General features: G+C 39.1%; 1 protein-coding gene across 1 annotated transcript in view; it reads right to left on the bottom strand.

The window, feature by feature from the left end:
* Nucleotides 1–11687, bottom strand: part of RGS10 (regulator of G protein signaling 10) — a 70802-nt gene extending 59115 nt beyond the window's left edge. Inside the window, exon 1 of the mRNA XM_027851852.1 lies at nucleotides 11566–11687. Within this exon, the coding sequence (XP_027707653.1) occupies nucleotides 11566–11614 (49 nt within the window). The 5' untranslated portion in view covers nucleotides 11615–11687. The remainder of the gene's footprint in view (nucleotides 1–11565) is intronic.
* Nucleotides 11688–17480: the final 5793 nt, after the last annotated feature.

Below are 17480 nucleotides of genomic sequence, written 5' to 3'. Positions count from 1 at the left end.
TGAGTCACAAAATTTATCATATGCCCTTTCATAGGGCAATGCTATCACTATTAGGATCAAGTCCTGAAGACAACATTTATAATTAAACAAAAAAAAAAACCTGTCTATACAAAAATAGTCATGGTGGCTTTATTTTTTATGGATTCACAGAATCTCAAATTTGAAAGAGTCCTCAAAAGTCAACTAGACCAACATGTCTCTGAACAAGAATTCCTTTTACAATATTCCTGACAAGTGTTCATCAATCTTTTCCTTGAAGACTTTTAATGAAGAAGAATCCACTCCCTCCCTCCAGGTGGATCATTCTATTTTGGGATAGCTTTCACTGATAGGCACTTTTTCCTCATGTGAAAGTGGTATTGTGGAAAGAGTACATAATTTAGACCTAGGTTTGAATTCTAGCTGGGCCACGTACTATCTTGGGCAAGTCATTCCTCTCTGGGCTTCAGTTTCCTCTCTGTGATATGAGATTATTTCTAAGGTCCCTTCCAGCACTAAAATCCATGATCCTATAAGCAAACATAAATTTGTTTCTTTCCCAATTCCACCCATTGCTCTTATTTTCTGCTTTCTGGGATCAAGTAAGACAAATCTGATCCCTCTCCCACATGATAGTCTTTCAAATACTTGAAGACAAGCATCTCCCCTTAACATTTGCCTCTCCAGGCTAAATATCTCTACCTCATTCTAAACAATCACCATGAGTCTCACCATTTTAGACATGCTTCTGTGGATATTCTGGTTTATTAATACATTTGTAATAGTGAAAAACTGAAAATCTATATTTCTAATCATTAAGGAATGATTGACTAAATTTTTGCAACATCTAGTATCATGGTGACACAAAATAACAAATATGAAGAAATACAAGAAGGGAACACCTATATGAAATTATGCAAAACATAGTCAGCTGATAATACCAACAAAGAATTAGACTACAACTGCATTTTTAAAGCCAACAAGGGCAAGAGCCCTTTGCAAATACATAAACAGATTCTGAGGGGAACTGAGTGATTATGTTTTCAGTTTTCCCAATATGAGCATTTCTATTATATTATTATTTGTAAGAGTGTTGGACTTCAAATTGAAAGGCCTAATTTCAAATCTCCACCTATGACACTAACTAGCTCTGTAACCATGTGCAAGATTTGGAACTTAAGAATGCAGAGCTGAGAGAAAAACTGACAGAACAAAATCAAAAGAAAATAAGACATAAAGGATACAAGATCTTTATAAATCAGGGAAAGTGAAGTAAGTGTTAAAAACATGAAAAGGCAATTTTCAAAAGAAGAAATGAAAACTATCAGTTCTTTAATCATAATGATAAGAGAAATGAAATGCAACTCAGGGCGTTCCAATGTAATACTCATTGTATTTGTACAGATAACAAAAAGTAAAAATGGTCAATAGAGGGGCTGTAATAAGATAGGAACCATTGTTAGAGCTGAGAATTGGCTCATTTTGGAAAATAAATGGAATTATACTAGAAAATTCACTAACACATAAAGTCTTTGATCCAGTCATTACATTATTATTATACAGCCTGAAAAGAATAAAACCAAAGGGAAAGAACACATATTAAAATATATAATTTATACACAAAAGTATACGTTGAAAATAAAGTGGGTATCCATAAAATGGGGAATGGATGAACACATTTGGTTCATTCTGTGGTATATGAATGGGATGAAACATTTATTTTTGTACTATAAGAAACTATGCTGTGTAATTTTTGTAACAGGGCTTTGCTATGTACCTTCAAATCACTTAAGATAGAGGTTAGTTGTTGTTCTTCGTTCTCGAAGAAGACCAAAATGGCATCAGCATGCTAGAGTCAAGTTATAGTATGTCTGACTGTGGCTGATCAGACCAATACGAGCTCAGAATGTTCTACTACAGGTTGGGCACAAATAGTCCACGTGAACATTTGGGGTGGATTCTCTAAATTTGTATATCTCACCTTTCTTTTGAGCTATTTCAATTCTGCTTTGCTCATAGAGCACAGCACCCTCTCTGAGGTGGGCATGCCATGCTAAGTAGTCCTATGCCAGTGTCTCCCATGTCACACAATCAATTCCAAAGTTCTTAAGACAGACTTTGAGAGTCATCTACCTGAGAGCCAGTGTGGTTTCAGAAAAGGCAGAGGAACAGTCAATACGGCATTTGCTGCCCAACAACTCCAGAAGAAATGCCAGGACCAGAACAGAGGTCTGTACACAACATTTGTAGATCTTACCAAGGCCTTTGATACTGTGAATCATGAGGGTTTATGGAAAATTATGTCAAAATTTGGCTGCCCAGGGAAGTTCATCAGCATTGTATGTCAATTTCAAGATAGAGGGACATACGTGGGAGATGGTAGGAACCTGCTTCTGGAAAAAGATATCCTGTGTTCCCCTACCATATGGGCTGCAGTAGCTGTTTTCCACGGCTGCACAGCCAGAATAAGCTGCATCTTTAAAACTACCAGAGTGGGACAGTCTCATTCTCCCTTTCTGGCAGTGTACAGGGGAGCTGAAAGTCTTGTTCACCCACAGCATGGGCACCATGAACTAAACCAAGTAGAGGGAAGGGCTACCTTCCCCTTCTCCCTTAGACTCTATGGACTCAAGAATCAGGTTTGGATTTTTATCTATTCTATTTGTCCTTTTCAGTTCTAGGTACAGGCAGCAGAGTCTCTGGACCTAGGAAACCAATGACCACCTTGGAGGCAGGATTCCAGATTAGTTATTGCTGTCAGCTCAGGGTGCTAGACCAAAGCCCATGGGGGCTTTGGACTTGGTGGGACCATGCTATATAGGAACTGAGATAAGATGTAAACCTGTTCCCCTTTTGCTCCCCAAAGACTAAGGTGGTATAAGAGAAAATTTTGTCTTTGGAGTTGTCTTAAATTCTTGCATTGCTAAGAAATGATGTCTATCAAAGTTAGTCATCACACAATGTGGCTGTCACTGTGTACAATGTTCTGGTTCTGCTGACTTCACTCAGCATCAGCTCATATAAGTTTTTCCAGGTTTTTCTGAAGTCTTCCTGCTCATTATTTTTATAGCACAATGGTATTCCGCTACATTCATACACCACAACTTGTTCAGTCATTCCCCAACTGATGGGCATCCCCTCAATTTCCAATTCTGTGCCACCACAAAAAGAGCTGCTATAAATATTTTTGTACATGTGGGTCCTTTTCCCATTTGTATGATCTCTTTGGGATACAGACCTGGAAGTGCTATTGCTGGGTCAAAGAGTATGCACAGTTTTATAGCCCTTTGAATCCCAAACTCTCTTAAAGGTACTAGAAAACCCTTGGGGAGGGGTGAAATGTAATATACTGGGCCTTCAGGCGATGGGGGCCAGGATAGTCACTTTTATATTATGATGACTGATCTTTAATCTAAAGAAAAAAAGGGGAAATGCATCTTCTTTTTGCTGGAGAAGTGTGGGGCTATGTGTAGGAATATTCATATACTATTAGACACAATTAGACACATTGTTAAATAGGTTGGTTGAGTTTACATAACTATTTTTTCCTTTGTTACAAAGTAAAGGCGCTCACTGGGGATGGGAGTAGAAAACAAACAGGTGTATCCAGAAGGGACTGTTTTAAAAACACAGACATAAATTGAATTTAAAAATTCAGAAAAACTTGTGAGAATTTATATGAACTGACAAATAGCAGAGTAAACAGAAGCAAGGGAAAAATTTACACAATGGCCACAATAATAAAAAGGAAAACGACACTGAAAGATGTTAGAATTCTGATCAATGCGATGAATGAAAACTACCTGGAATAAGGACTACCTGCTTTCATGTTCAGATTATATCCCCAGTATCTGGCACAGTGCTTGACATATATTAAGCATACAGCTAATGCTTGTTGCTTCAATTTATTGACTAGTACCGATTTCAGAGTACTCCTCATGAAATATACCCTCTTCCTCTCAGCAGAGAGACCGGACCATAGGGGCAGAACAAGCCTACACTGTCAAATAATATGGTCTATGTCTTGGGGGCGGGGGGTGTGGTGTGTGTGTGTGTGTGTGTGCATCCCCACCTCCCTTCATACCTTAAAAAGATGAGAGATAAAGACAGAAACAGAAACATGAAGATAAAGTGAGACAGAGACAAAGACACAGAGACACAGATAGAGGCATGAGAGAGATGGAGGGAGAGAATGAGAATGAAATTAAATTCAAGGTATTTGGGCTGAGACTAGATAATCAGAAGAGAAACAGGAAGACTCTTAGTAATCTAACCCTAGGGATAAAGTATCTCCTTTACAAGAGGAGGAAAATTAGCATAACAATTTAATGGAAGAAAATACAAACTTAGAAATAACAACTTTAAATGTGAAAAGATCAAATTCCCCATTAAAAAATCAGAAAATGGCAGAATGAATAAAAAAATAAGGTCCAACAATAAGAAACACTTAAAATATAAAAACATACATGAATGAAAATGAGAGACTAGAACAAAATTTATTATAGTCCAGAAAATCCCAAAAATAAGCAAAAGATTCCATGATGACTTCATATACGGCAAAAACTAAAATGGAAAATGATGACAGAGATAAAGAGAAACTACATTCAACATAAAGTCACCATAGATAATCAAACACACCGTTATTAAATATATGCATGAATAGTGTATCAACTGAGGTCGTAAGGGAAAAACTAAATGAATTACAAAAAGACTTTGAAAATAATCAGTCAATCAACTAGTATTTCTTAAGTACCTACAATGAGAGACATGCTATGCTAAACATGAACAATATGATTAAAGAAAAACACAGATAGACTTAATTGAACTAAAGCAAGTGACATAAGCAGAGCCAAGAAAACAATATACATGATGGCTATAATAATGAAAATGGAAAGAACCACAAAGCAATTAATAAAAAAAAAAAACACTTCCCCTAACACCTTTACAGAGGTAAGGAGGCTGTGTTGTGGAACACTGTATATATTGTCAATTTTTTAAAATATATTGATCTGTTTTACTCATTTTTATCTTCTTTTTTCTTTTTTAGAATTATTTCTTCTATGGAGTGATTGGGAAAGGGGAGGGGGACAGATATAGTAGAAATCTAGACTACATAAAAACAAATGACATTCATAAAAATTTATTTGTAAAACCTATTGTGGAAAATGGGAAGTGGTTTGGCATAAAATAGACTTAGAACAGCACTATACTATATAGCTATACTATATAGTATATACTATATAGCACAATAAACTCCAAATGGATAAATAATCTAAATATAAATGATAATATCATTTAAAAAATATTTAGAGTAAAATGAAAGAGTGTATCTTTTGCAGCCAAGGTTAGGAGAATTTATAACCAGATAAGAGGTTGAAATCACAAAAGATAAATGGATCATTTCCATTTTTAAAAATTCTAAAAATTCTCTTCAAGTAAAATCAATGTAGAATAATAAAAATTATAGAATGTTGGGGGGAGGAGAATTACATCAAGCAAATATGGTAAATTATATCAAGCAACATGGTAAAGTGAATAGAGCGCTGGCCTTGGAATTGGGAAGGTAAGGGTCTAAAGTCTGCTTCAGACAAGTATTAGCTATATGACCTTGGGTAAGTCTTATAACCTTTCTTGGCTTAACTTCCTCATTTCAAAAGGGGTTGAACTTGATACCCTTTAAAGTCTCTTTCAACTTTAAATCTATGATCCTATGATCTGAAGCAGCTCTGACAAAAGTCTGATATCTAAAGTCTATAGAGAACTGGCTCACGTGTATATAAGACAACAAGTTGTTCCCCAATTGATAACTAGTCAAAGGATATATGCAAAGAGTTTTCAGAATTTAAAATGAAAACAATCACATGAAAACAGTACTACAAATGATTAATAAGAGAAATACCAATTAAAGTAATTCTCATGGATCGCTTCATACCCATTGGATTCACAAAAATAATAAGACAAATAGACAATGTTGAAGGACTTGTGAAAAGATGGACACACAGTTGGTGAAGCCCTCAATTAGTTCAATAATTCTAGAAAACAATATGGGATTATGTGAAAAAAGTTACGAAACTTCCATATGCTCTGATCCCTCTATTGGGCATTTACCCCCAAAGTCAACAAGAGAAAGTCCCCATGTGGATATCATGGCATTACTGTTTGTGGAAGCAAAGCAGATGTCCACTGAGTTGGGAATGGCTTAACTAATCGCTGTACTTGAATGTTCTGGAGTCTTCTTGAGCTGTAAGGAATGACAAAGAAAAAGAATTCCAAGAAACATGGAAACAGTTATATGAACTGATATAGAGCAAAGAAAGCTGAATTTGGAGAATAATAAATGCAATGACTCCAACAGAGTAGATTATGGCAATTTTAAAAGACAACAGAATAAAGATCAAATACAAAGGTTGTTTCCAGAGGGCTTTCATGCGAATATGTTTGCTTCTTCTGGTTAGAGAAGTAGTAAATCTGTGGATATAGAATGCTATATATAGAGTCAGTTACAGTCACTGTAACAGGTTGGTTTTGCTTGCTGCTTTATTAGTATTTTGTTCTGGTTCTGTTACTAAATAAGGAAGGGTATTGTTGGGAGGCAGCTTGATATAGTGAAAAGTATGCTTTATTTGAGTCAGAAGACCTAGTTTTAATGCTCATTCTTTCACTTACTACCAGTGTAACCTTAGTTAAGTGACCTGATCTCTATGACCTGTTTCTGAAGCTGAAAAATCAGGGGATTCACCTAGATGACCTCTAAGATCCATCTGGCTCTAAATCTATGATCCTATTGGGAAAAAGGCCTTTTGGGAAGTTATCATGATGTTTAAAAAAAAACCTCATCAATAAAAGGTAAAGAAACAAAAGCAATCCTATTAACCTGTGTGAATTTTTCTTAAGTTAGGCAAGGCAAAAGCATCCCATAATGTGAGATCTCCCCCAGGCCCCACTCTGGCCTGTCTGTTATTGGATAAATTCCATGAGACAGACCCAGCTTTATTTTAAAAGTCAGCAAACATGCCGCGTGAAACATTCTGCAGGGAAAGCTTCCACCCTCACACAGGCTGCCCTTCTGCTGGGTTGTTACAACAAAGATATTAAATTAAATGACTGCATACACTATCATCTTTAAATAAGAACTCAACCAGGTAATAAATCTAAAAATGTTTCAAAGTGCTTAATGAGATAATCTTTAACAGGCCTCAGGGAAAAGTCTGAGAGCCTGGGAGGAGTTGGGAATCCTACTATATACTCACTACTATATACTCAAACACAGTCATTAATCATTAGAATTAGAGAGGCCTTAGAAATCTGAGTGTCTAACCACCCATTTACAAGAAGTAAAATGACTTGTTTAAGGTCATTCAGCTAATAGGTCAAAGAGCCAGGAACAGAATTCAAATCTTCAGGCTCCTAAACTATCCAGTGTTCTTTCAATTGCTTCTCTATGGGAAGAACTCATTGTTCACATTTCTTTAGGTCAGTGGGTTAGGGAGAAGCCCCAGAGTTATCCAAAATAATGAAGGTCTTTTTAGGGAAAAGGGGAGGAAAAGAGGTGAATTATTAAAGCCTGACTAAGGAGAAAAAGTAGAGCATACCTACATCAAAAAAAAAAAGCTATCAAAGTGACCTCCTTTCATTCTTAAAACAAGGGATGAAGGTGATAAGAGAAAATAGATCATTTCAACTACAAAAAATTTTAAAGCCTTTGCATGAACCAAATCAACACTGTTAGATTAGGAAGGGGAATTGTCAAATGGGAAAAATCTTTGCATCAAACATCTCTGATAAAAGTCAGAAATACAAGATATATAGAGCATTAATACAAATCTGAAAGAACAAAAGCCATTGTCCAACAAAAAAGTAGTGAAAGTCTATGAACAATATTCAAAAGAATTGCAAACTATAAATAATCATATGAAAAATTGTTCCAAATCAATAAAATCAAGGGAGATACAAATTAAAACAACTCTGAGGTTTCATCTCACACCCACTAAGCTGACAAAGATAACAAAAGATAGAAATAGTCAATGCCGGAAAGATTTTGAGACAACAGGTATCTACTGTTATGGAACTGAACTAGCCCAACCATTCTAGAAGACAATTTGGAATTGTGTGAGAAAAATCTCTAAACTCTTCATGTCTACCTTGACCCATAGATTCCACTACTGGGATAGGGACGTACATCAAGCAGGTCAAAGACAAAAAGAAAAGTCTCATTTAAACAAAAACATTCATAGCAGCACTTATTGTAGTAGCAAAAATTGGAAACAGTATTCACTGATGTGGGAATCACTGGACAAATGAATGAGAATTCTTTTTCATTCATTATGAATAAAATGGAATATCATAGTACCATAAGAAACATGAGGAATTCAGAGAAATATGGGAAAGTTTATATAAACGGATATGCAGAGTAAAGTAAGCAGAGGCTAGAGAACAACATAAACAATGACTGCAATAATACAAATAAAACATTGAAATTAAGTCAAATGCTAAGTAAATGATGAATCTTGGCCCCAGGAATGGAAATAAGGAAATGGATCTTTCTTTTCAGTTGAGAGGCGAAGGACTTCAGGTGTGGAATGTGGCATACACTGTCAGATGTGGTAAATCTAAGTTGGTTTGCCTTACTTTTTCTTCGTTCCAAGAAAAGACTCTTGACAAGGAGTGGGGAGAGGGGGGAGGACAAGGGTAAAAGACATATATTCAGAAATATATGTGATATAAAAACAAAAGGCTCCAGTAATGTTTATTTAAAGATAATCATAGAGGCAGCTAGGTGGCACTGTGGATAGAGCACCATCCCTGGAGTCAAGAGGACCTGAGTTCAAATCTGGCCTCAGACACATAACACTTACTAGCTGTGTGACCCTGGGTGAGTCACTTAACCTCATTGCCTAGCCCCTCCCTAAAAAAAAACAAATAAAGATAGTTTATGAACACTGAATAGAAAACTACAAAAACATAAGCATCAGTTTAAAGCTACTTCCTCCCATCAACTTTTCAATACACTGGCTTGACCATCAGAGTCTTAAAATATAATAATATAATATGTATGGCAGATTTAGGGTTTTGGAGAACATTTAAAAAACACGTACTCCCATTTCTTATCCATTCATCCTTGGATCATAGAATGCTAGAATTGGAATTCAGAAATCATGATTTTGAACCCTCTTGTTCATCTTTACTTTGCTCCCTACACTGATAATTACAATGCTAGTCAATGGGTCTCATGTTCTTTCATGCTAGATTGCAAAATTTTAAGTCTCAAGATCTCAATCTAAGTATTAGGTAATCAAGCATGGTACCACAAAAACTAGTCTAGGCATCTATCACTGTATGACATCACTAGATGACACTATAAATGCTATGAGTCTCACTATGGATGACTTGAACATTTTTTAAAGCTTAACTAATGTTGCACCCAAACAGATACACTGATAGGCATATTGCTTGGAGGAGGAAGAGGGTGGTTAATGAGAAGGGGTTAGGTGGGGGGCTCTAAGTTGGTACATTCTTTCCAGAAAGCAATCTGCTAATATGTAACAAAAGAAAAAAAAAGGTAGGCAACTGTTCATACTTTTTGCCCTAGCAATTTTTTGGAAATATTCTGCAAGAGAATAATCCAACAGAAAAAAAGAAGTAATTTGTACAATGTGCACAGAAGTGGTGTTTAGAAGAGTGAAAAATTAAAAACAACCTAAATGTTCTTCAATAGGGGAACAGCTGAGTAAACCAAGGTACAATAACACAATAATACACATGAGCTCCTCAAAATGACAAGCATAAAGACTAAATCACAGACTAATGGATTTATAGCTAGAAGGAACCACAGAGATCATCTAGTCCAACCTTGTCATTTACATATGAGAAAATCAAGGCCTACAGAGATTAATTGGGTCACCTGCCCAAGGTCATACAGGTATCAAGAGTAGAGTTGGGATTTGTACCAAGTTCTTCTAACTCCAAATCTAGCCATGTGGAAATATTTTGTTGTTTTTGTTATTTGGTCATTTCAGTCATGTTCCACTCTTCATGACCCCATTTGGGGTTTTCTTGGCAAAGATACTGGAGGGGTTTGTCATTTCCTTCTCCAGCTCATTTACAGATGAGGAAACTGAGGCAAACCTAGTTAAGTGACTTGCTCAGGGTCACACAGCTAGTTAAGTGTCTGAGGCTAAATTTGAATTCAGGTCTCCCCCACTCCAGGCCTGGCACTCTATCCATTGTACCACCCAGCTACCCTAGAAACAGTAAAGAGAAAAAAGCAGAGCAAAGGATACAATATAAACAGGGATGACAACTATATAAATACATGTGAGATTTGAAGATAGGCAGGGAATCTGGAATAATAAAACATTCAGAATTTAATACTCATTAGGTTCTGCGGGGGGGGGGGGAGTGGAATAGGATGAGAAGAATAGGGAAAATTTGGTTAAGTTCCTAAATTTTAAAATGCATTACCCTAGTAAAGTAAATGAGGAATATGAAACCCAAGTCCAAGCCTGAAACTTCAGGCACTCCATAGCCTTTCGACAGTCCGCATAGGGTCAAGCTGTTGGTGGAATCTGGCAAAAGTGAAGAGCTTAAAGTGAACCTATCCTTTGTCATCATGTCATTCCCTGAAAATTCAGATTCAATCTCACTATATCCGCAGTATTGACACTCTGTTTACTTCATGCATAGCAAAAGTGAAGATTTGGGCTGTTGTCTGATCTCTTTGGAACGAGGTTCCTCTCTCTCTCTCTCTCTCTCTCTCTCTCTCTCTCTCTGTGTCTCTCTCTCTCTCCCCCCCCCACCCCCCCAACAAAGACACAAGAACTCAGGATGGAAAGCTGGGGATGAGATCCCTGTCTAAGCAGCGCCTAACCTCATTCCTCCCTCCCCCATCGAAAAGGATCCAAGAGAAATCTTCACCTACTTCTGCTTTTTCGATTCTAACTTCCAACGTGCTTAAGGGCTTGTCTGTGTATGCGTGTGTGTAGTTTCTTCCCAGACATTCAGTAAAAAGAAAAGTGCTACTCTTCCTCTTTCAGCCAAACTTCCTGTTCAGAGTCTTCTCTCCGAGCTCATCTTAAAACAGCTCCCGCCTCAACGGGACTCGAAAAGAGAGAAGGGCTATTGCTTTTAGAGTTTTGAAGCTGTGGTCCCTGAGAAGGGAGGGAGGAAAGGAGAGGAAGCAGAATGGAGGGGGAGGAGAAAATCATTTTCAGCCAGATCTGAGGGGGCTGGACGCAGCCCCTTAGTACAGGAAGGTTTAGATGGAAACGCGAAAGGAGGGACACGACCGTGCCAGCCACCCCGCCTGGGGTCAGAGGTCTGAGTGATGGAAGGTGCTTTGCAAGCACCAGCTGGAGAGCTGTTCCCTCTCCTGTCAAACTTGGGCAATCGTTCCCATAGGCACCACCCAAAAACACACACTGCTGTCCCCTCCAGGCGCTAAGCAGCTCACCCCGTTCCAACTTCGCGGCTCCGAAGCTGGCTCCCAGCAAGTCCGAGATCCGCCTGCCAGCCTCAGGCACTCCTCTCCCTTTCCCCTCCACACCCCCGTCTCCTATGCGCTGGAGGGCTCCGGGAGCGCTCATTTACCTGAAGGCGGCCGCTTTCTGCTGAGCCTGCTTACTGCCCGGTTAAACATCTCCAGCTGCCGAGGCGAGACCCGGGGCTGCAGGGAGCCGAGGCAGCAGTTGCAGCCGCGCGAGCTGGGGAAGAGCAGGAGGAGGTGGAGCGTGCGGCGCCCCAGCCCCAGTACGAGGCCCCCACCTCTGGAGGCGCCGCGTGGCGCGCTCAGTGCGCGGACGGCCCACTACGCGCTGTGCGCGCGGGGGCCCTTCCCGGGCTCCCTCGCCCCCCTTGCCCCCGCCCCTGGCTTTTCCCGCGCTCCTCTTTTCTCCTCCGCACTCCTCCGAAATGTGAGGATGGTAGTAGCAGATGGAAACTTAACCTCCCCTCCCACCAGCACCCTCGCCTGGATGCACTGCTGCCCACCCGTGCGGCGCTGGATCCAGGGCAAGGTGCACCGAAGAAAGAAGGGCTAACGGAAGGAAGAGAGAAAGGGAGGAGAGGGAGCTTGAGAAGGGTGTGGGCACTGAAGGAAACAGAGCTCCAGATGTTGAGCTTGGAGCTGCTGCTGCTGCCAAGCTACACTTGAGTAGAGTACCATTCTCCCGCTCCTCCTTCAGTCTCCCCGAGGGTGTCCTAAGGAGGGATGGGTGAGGACAGCTGTGAAGTCTTGACACCTGTGAGTCCCCTTCTGTTCCGATTGGTCCGAGATTAGGAGCTTCTGCCCTATTTAAAACCCCAGGTTTTGTATAGAAGAATAAAAATTAGGAAGGCACCTTATTTGAAGTAGTTATAATCAGACTGATGAACTGATAAAACTAAGACATGTGAGTTCCAGTCTCAACACAACTATGAACCGATCTGAGACCTCCGGGGTATACTTTGACTTGGGGTGGGGATGTGGGGCGAGGGAAATTTGGTTTTCTCCATAAAATGAGAGAATTGGACAAGATGATCTTCAAGATCTCTTCCAGATCAAAAATGTTATGGGTCTTACCATTTTGGTAGTGTTCATTAGAATCTGTTGTAAATACTCTCTTCTCTTTGACCCCTTACTCCATTTGTTTTTGTTGTTGTTGTTGTTTGTTTGTTTGTTTTTGTTTTTTTGACTGGGATCTGTTTATTGACCTCCTGGCTAAGAAACTCCCTCTACCAATGAAGAGGGCAGCTGCTCAGCAAGGCATATTGGATAGAATCCCAGACTTGGAGTGCAGAAAATGTGAGTTCAAAACCTACCTCACACGATTTCTAACTGTGTGACCCTTGGCAAATCACTTAGCCTCAATTTCTCCATCTGTAAAATGGAACTAGAGAGAATCAATGAGACTATTTTGGTAACTTGCCTTGCAAATCATTAAGTACGTTCTATCTTTGTGTCTCCAGTGTTTAGCACAGTGCCTTTTACATAATAAGAACTGAATCAATTTTTATTTATTGGAAGCATAAGGAGTTTTGCCTGGAGGCACTGAAAGGTTCAGTAACTTGTCTGGCTGGAAGTACCAATATGTGTCCAAGATGAGAGATGAGCCTGGGTCTTCCTGATTAGTGTGCTGGCTCTCTAATTGATCACTCAATTAGATCAACTCAAAAGTTCTTGTTCTCGGACACAGTATTTTCATTTTCTTTTTCCACCTCTCTCCTCTCTTCTTCCTCCCTACTCTCCACTCCATAACTAGAGGCAAGACTTGAGAAGCAGTAACTTTAGATTCCTGTAGAACTGGGGAATTTGCAAAGCATTGAATGTTCCTTTCATCAGCTCCTCACAGCAACCCTGTGAGAAAAGAACAGTTAGCATGATCCCCATTTCACAGATGAAGGTGCTGTGGCCCAGGGAGGTTAAAAGACTCATTTAGTGTATCACAAAGCTCTTCAAAGACAATGACACTGCAGTTGCAGGAGTTTGATAACAGACAACCCAGGTGTCCCGGCTTCTTATCCACTGCTCCTTACCCTATTTTACATAATGTTTTTTTTAAAGTATCTTGTTTTTATTAGACTTTTGTTCTTATGTCAAATTTTTATGCAGTATTCCTACCTTCTTCACCTTATGCCTTGGATAGACCCGATTGTAATTATGAACACCTTTTATATAGTATACCTTTTATATCCACAATGTCAAGCTGGTGTCTCATAGAGAGGAAGACCTCCATTCAGGTCCCACCTTTGATATATACTGGCTCTATGACTGTAAGCAATTCATTTAATTTCTCAGTGCTCTGGACAACTCTCTAAAAACTTTTAAGTTATAGGAAGAGTGCAGATCTGTATGAGTAGAGAAAGTTTCCTTACCCTGGATTTCCCTATACCAATGAAATCACAGGACCGGTCTCTATATTGTGCATATTGTTTTTAAGTGATAGTGTATCCATTCAATTAACAAATGTTTACTAAACATCCATTATATGTTAAACACTGTACAAAATAAATAACAGTCCCTGCTCTCAGGAGCTTACAATCTAATAATAATAACAATAATGCCATTCAATTCAAATAGTGCAAAGTGTTTTGGTAATTAGAGAAGGGAGACATCATATTTAACTTGTAGGTTAAGAGGTAGTATGTCAAGGAAGACTTCATAAAAGAGTTTGCATCTGAACCTGGCCTTGAAAGATAAGGAGTGGTTGGACAGAGTGGATTGAGAGGGCAGGGGAAGTCGAGGGAATAGGACAATTCCAGCAGAAGGAGTAGCACTTGGAATGGCCACAAGCCACGTGCCCAGGTGATAGTAAGTTTGTCTGGTATGTACTGTGAGAGGTTTAGAGAGGGCATAGCATCATAGATTTAGAGTCAGAAGGGACTTTAGAGGCCAGCTAGTCTGACCTCCCCACCCATTTTATAGAAGAGAAAACTGAGACACAGAGAGGCTAAGTGACTTGCCCAGGGTCATAGCTAGTGTATCTGAGGCAGGATTTAAATCCAGGTTTTCCTGACTCCAAGTCCAGATCTCTATAACCTGTACCAAATTAGGGCCAGGTTGTAAAGGGCCATAAATGCAGCATACAGTGTTTAGAATTTGCTCAGTAGTTAAAGGGGAGCTATTAAATTCTTTTGAGCTAAGGAATGATACCTTAAGAGTATTTTGCTTCCACAGAATATAAGAAGCTGTACAGAAGAATATGCATCCCACTAGGAGGAAGCTAGTGGCACAGTGGATAGAGTGCTGGGTCTGAAATCAGTAATACCTGAGTTCAAATCCAGCCTCATGTTTACTAGCTGTGTGACCCTGTGCACACCACTTAACCTCTAACTGCCTACCTACCATGGAAGATTGTTGTGAGAATCAAATAAAATAATATTTGTTAGACAAAACAAAAAACCACAGCACGAACAAACTTAAATGTGCTCACACTCACATGCGCGCGCGGGCGCGCGCGCACACACACACACAATTAGTAGCCTTTGACATATAGTAGGCGCTACATAAATGCTTATTCTCTCCCTTTCTAAGTGCTTAAATTCTAAGGCCATATGTCTTTGAACTATTAAATGTTCAGGATCAAATTTTTGCTTGTTTACACCCTTGAAAAAACACGGGAACACCTAACTCACATTGATATATATTAACTTGATGTTTGTGGCTTTTTAGCTAAAATGTTCCTAAAAGGGGTGAGGAGGCAGGACAGATGCTGTTGCCGCCGCTGCTGCTTCTACTGAGAACTGTGAATAAATTCGCTTTTTTAGTGCCTCAACAAGCTTGATGCTGGACCAGGCAGCCACAGTCCCTATTTCCTCTCTCCCGTGGCTATTTTTAACAACCATGAGACACACTGGTCTTTGGTTTTATCTCTCCATGTCAGAATTTCAGGAGGACGCTAAGTCACAACCCTGACATCAATTACTCTGCAGGGCTGGTGTGGGTGAGCAAGAAATTGAACAGCTGATGTAGGAATGCTGGAAGTACTTTTTTTTTTTCTAGGATTAAGATCCAAAGATTTCTCCAAAAGGTTTGTTTAAACATTTAGAGTTTTGGGGATAGGAGAGAAGGAGGAAAAAGTAAAGGCTGCTGTCATTAATATGTTTGTTAAAGAGCTGTAATTAAATTAGACAGTGCTAATGACCATATATCTTATTTATAATAAGTCACTTGGAATGTACTTTCCTCAATACAGAGCCTTGTAGAGGCAACAGTGCAAATTTTATTATCAAATGAGATCAGGTACATAAAGTGCTTTGTAAACCTTAACACACTATACATACATGTCAGCCATTATTAACTCCATTTTCCAGATGGGGAAAAGCACTAATACATGTCAGTTATTATTAACACCATTTTTTAGATGGGAAAACTGAGGCCCAAAGAGGTTAAGTGTCATGCCCATGGTCACCCAGCTAATAAGTCTTGGAGCTGGGATTAGTTAGGATCCAATTTTCCTGATCTCAGGTACTTTAGTCTTACTATTGCGCCATTGTTGTTCATTCATTTCCTACTGGAGTGGTTTGCCATTTCCTTTTCCAGCTTATTTTACAAATGAGGAAACAGGCAAACAGAGTTAAATGATTTACCCAGGGTCACACAGCTGTTAAGTATCTGAGGCCAGATTTGAACTTGGGAAGTTGAGTCTTGACTCCAGGCCTGGCACTCTATCCACTGCACCACCTAGCTGCCCCCTATTGTACCATATTGCCTCTCAAATACAAATTCATCTTTTAAACTTTTTTCTTTTATTCTAAACTTAATAAACAACAAAGAGAATGTGTGTGTGTTTGTGTATAACAGAAAAAGTGATTCCACATGAAACTGCAGTTCTCTTATATAAAACTTGCATTTTCTTTTTAAATAGCATAAGATCAACCTGTAGCTTTCTCTCTGTTCTTTTCTTCATTTTAAAAAAGATGTCTCAATGGCCCTCTGTTTTGTTTTGTTTTGTTTTTTTTTTTGCTACCCTCAGCCTCTCCCTTTCCCTCTCCCTCTCCCTCTCGGCCCTTTTATCAACCCTCCCTCCCCCACCCCCACCATCTGAAAAGAAAAAGAGATGCAAATTTATCTTGTTTACTGCTAATTTTCTCTGGTCTTATTTTTATAGGAATACCATGCCTATTGTCATTAACTGTCTATGGGAGAGAATCATAATGCTAGGCAAAATTATGTTAATGGACAGTTGTCTCAATGATGATACCTGAGGAATGTGATGATAGGAGGATTTGGTTATACTTTATTAATGATGTTATTGGAAAAGAACACTGCTGGGGGTTAATGTCATGCAAAGTATGCCTGTGATTTGGGAAAAGGGGGAGGGATTTCAAATATTTGGGACCCATTTTTAAATTATTTTGAAAGTTGAGCTGTAGGAAATTCCATTGGAATTTGGTAGTTCCCAAATTCCCAAGTACCCAAAGAAAGTACCCAAACCTAAGTATCCTGCCAAGGGATTTCATTAGGAACATTCCAAATTAACTGCTCTTCTCTTTCCCAAGAACTGGCTATGTGGGACTTCTCCAGTAGATTTTTCCTTCTTTATAGTATTAATATTGGTGGAGTCTTTAAACAGTGGCCCTTATCTCATAATAATCTAAATAACTGTCAATGCTTATAGGCCTGTTTTATCTTCATTCATCCTTTTTCCCTTCTTTCTTTTCTCTTCCATTTGCTTGAGGTTTTTTTGTTTGTTTGTTTCATGAGGGATTTGCTTTTCTGCCATTTCTTACCCCCTTCTTTGTCTATTTGTCTTTGCCTCTAAATTGTCATTTATTTTTAGTTACACTAATTGCTATCTCTCTAAGCTGTTCTCTCTCCCTGCCTTCTCCCCTACCCCCTCATCTGAATTTTTCACTGATTCATTCTTACTAGGGAAAACTTTCCTCTATATCTGCTTTTCTGGACCACACCCTCCCCTCATTCCATTCTTTCAACTGAATTTATTAAGTGTAGCATTAGGTGCTGGTGGGGTGAGGAGGAAGAGAAGATTCAAAAATGAACAAGAAATGGTCCCTGCCCTCAAGTT

Source organism: Vombatus ursinus, unplaced genomic scaffold (assembly GCF_900497805.2).
Source record: "Vombatus ursinus unplaced genomic scaffold, bare-nosed wombat genome assembly UNPS02009205.1, whole genome shotgun sequence".
Lineage (NCBI taxonomy): Eukaryota > Metazoa > Chordata > Mammalia > Diprotodontia > Vombatidae > Vombatus > Vombatus ursinus.
Note: the sequence above shows the minus strand (reverse complement) of the source record. Positions and strands in the feature narration are given on the sequence as shown.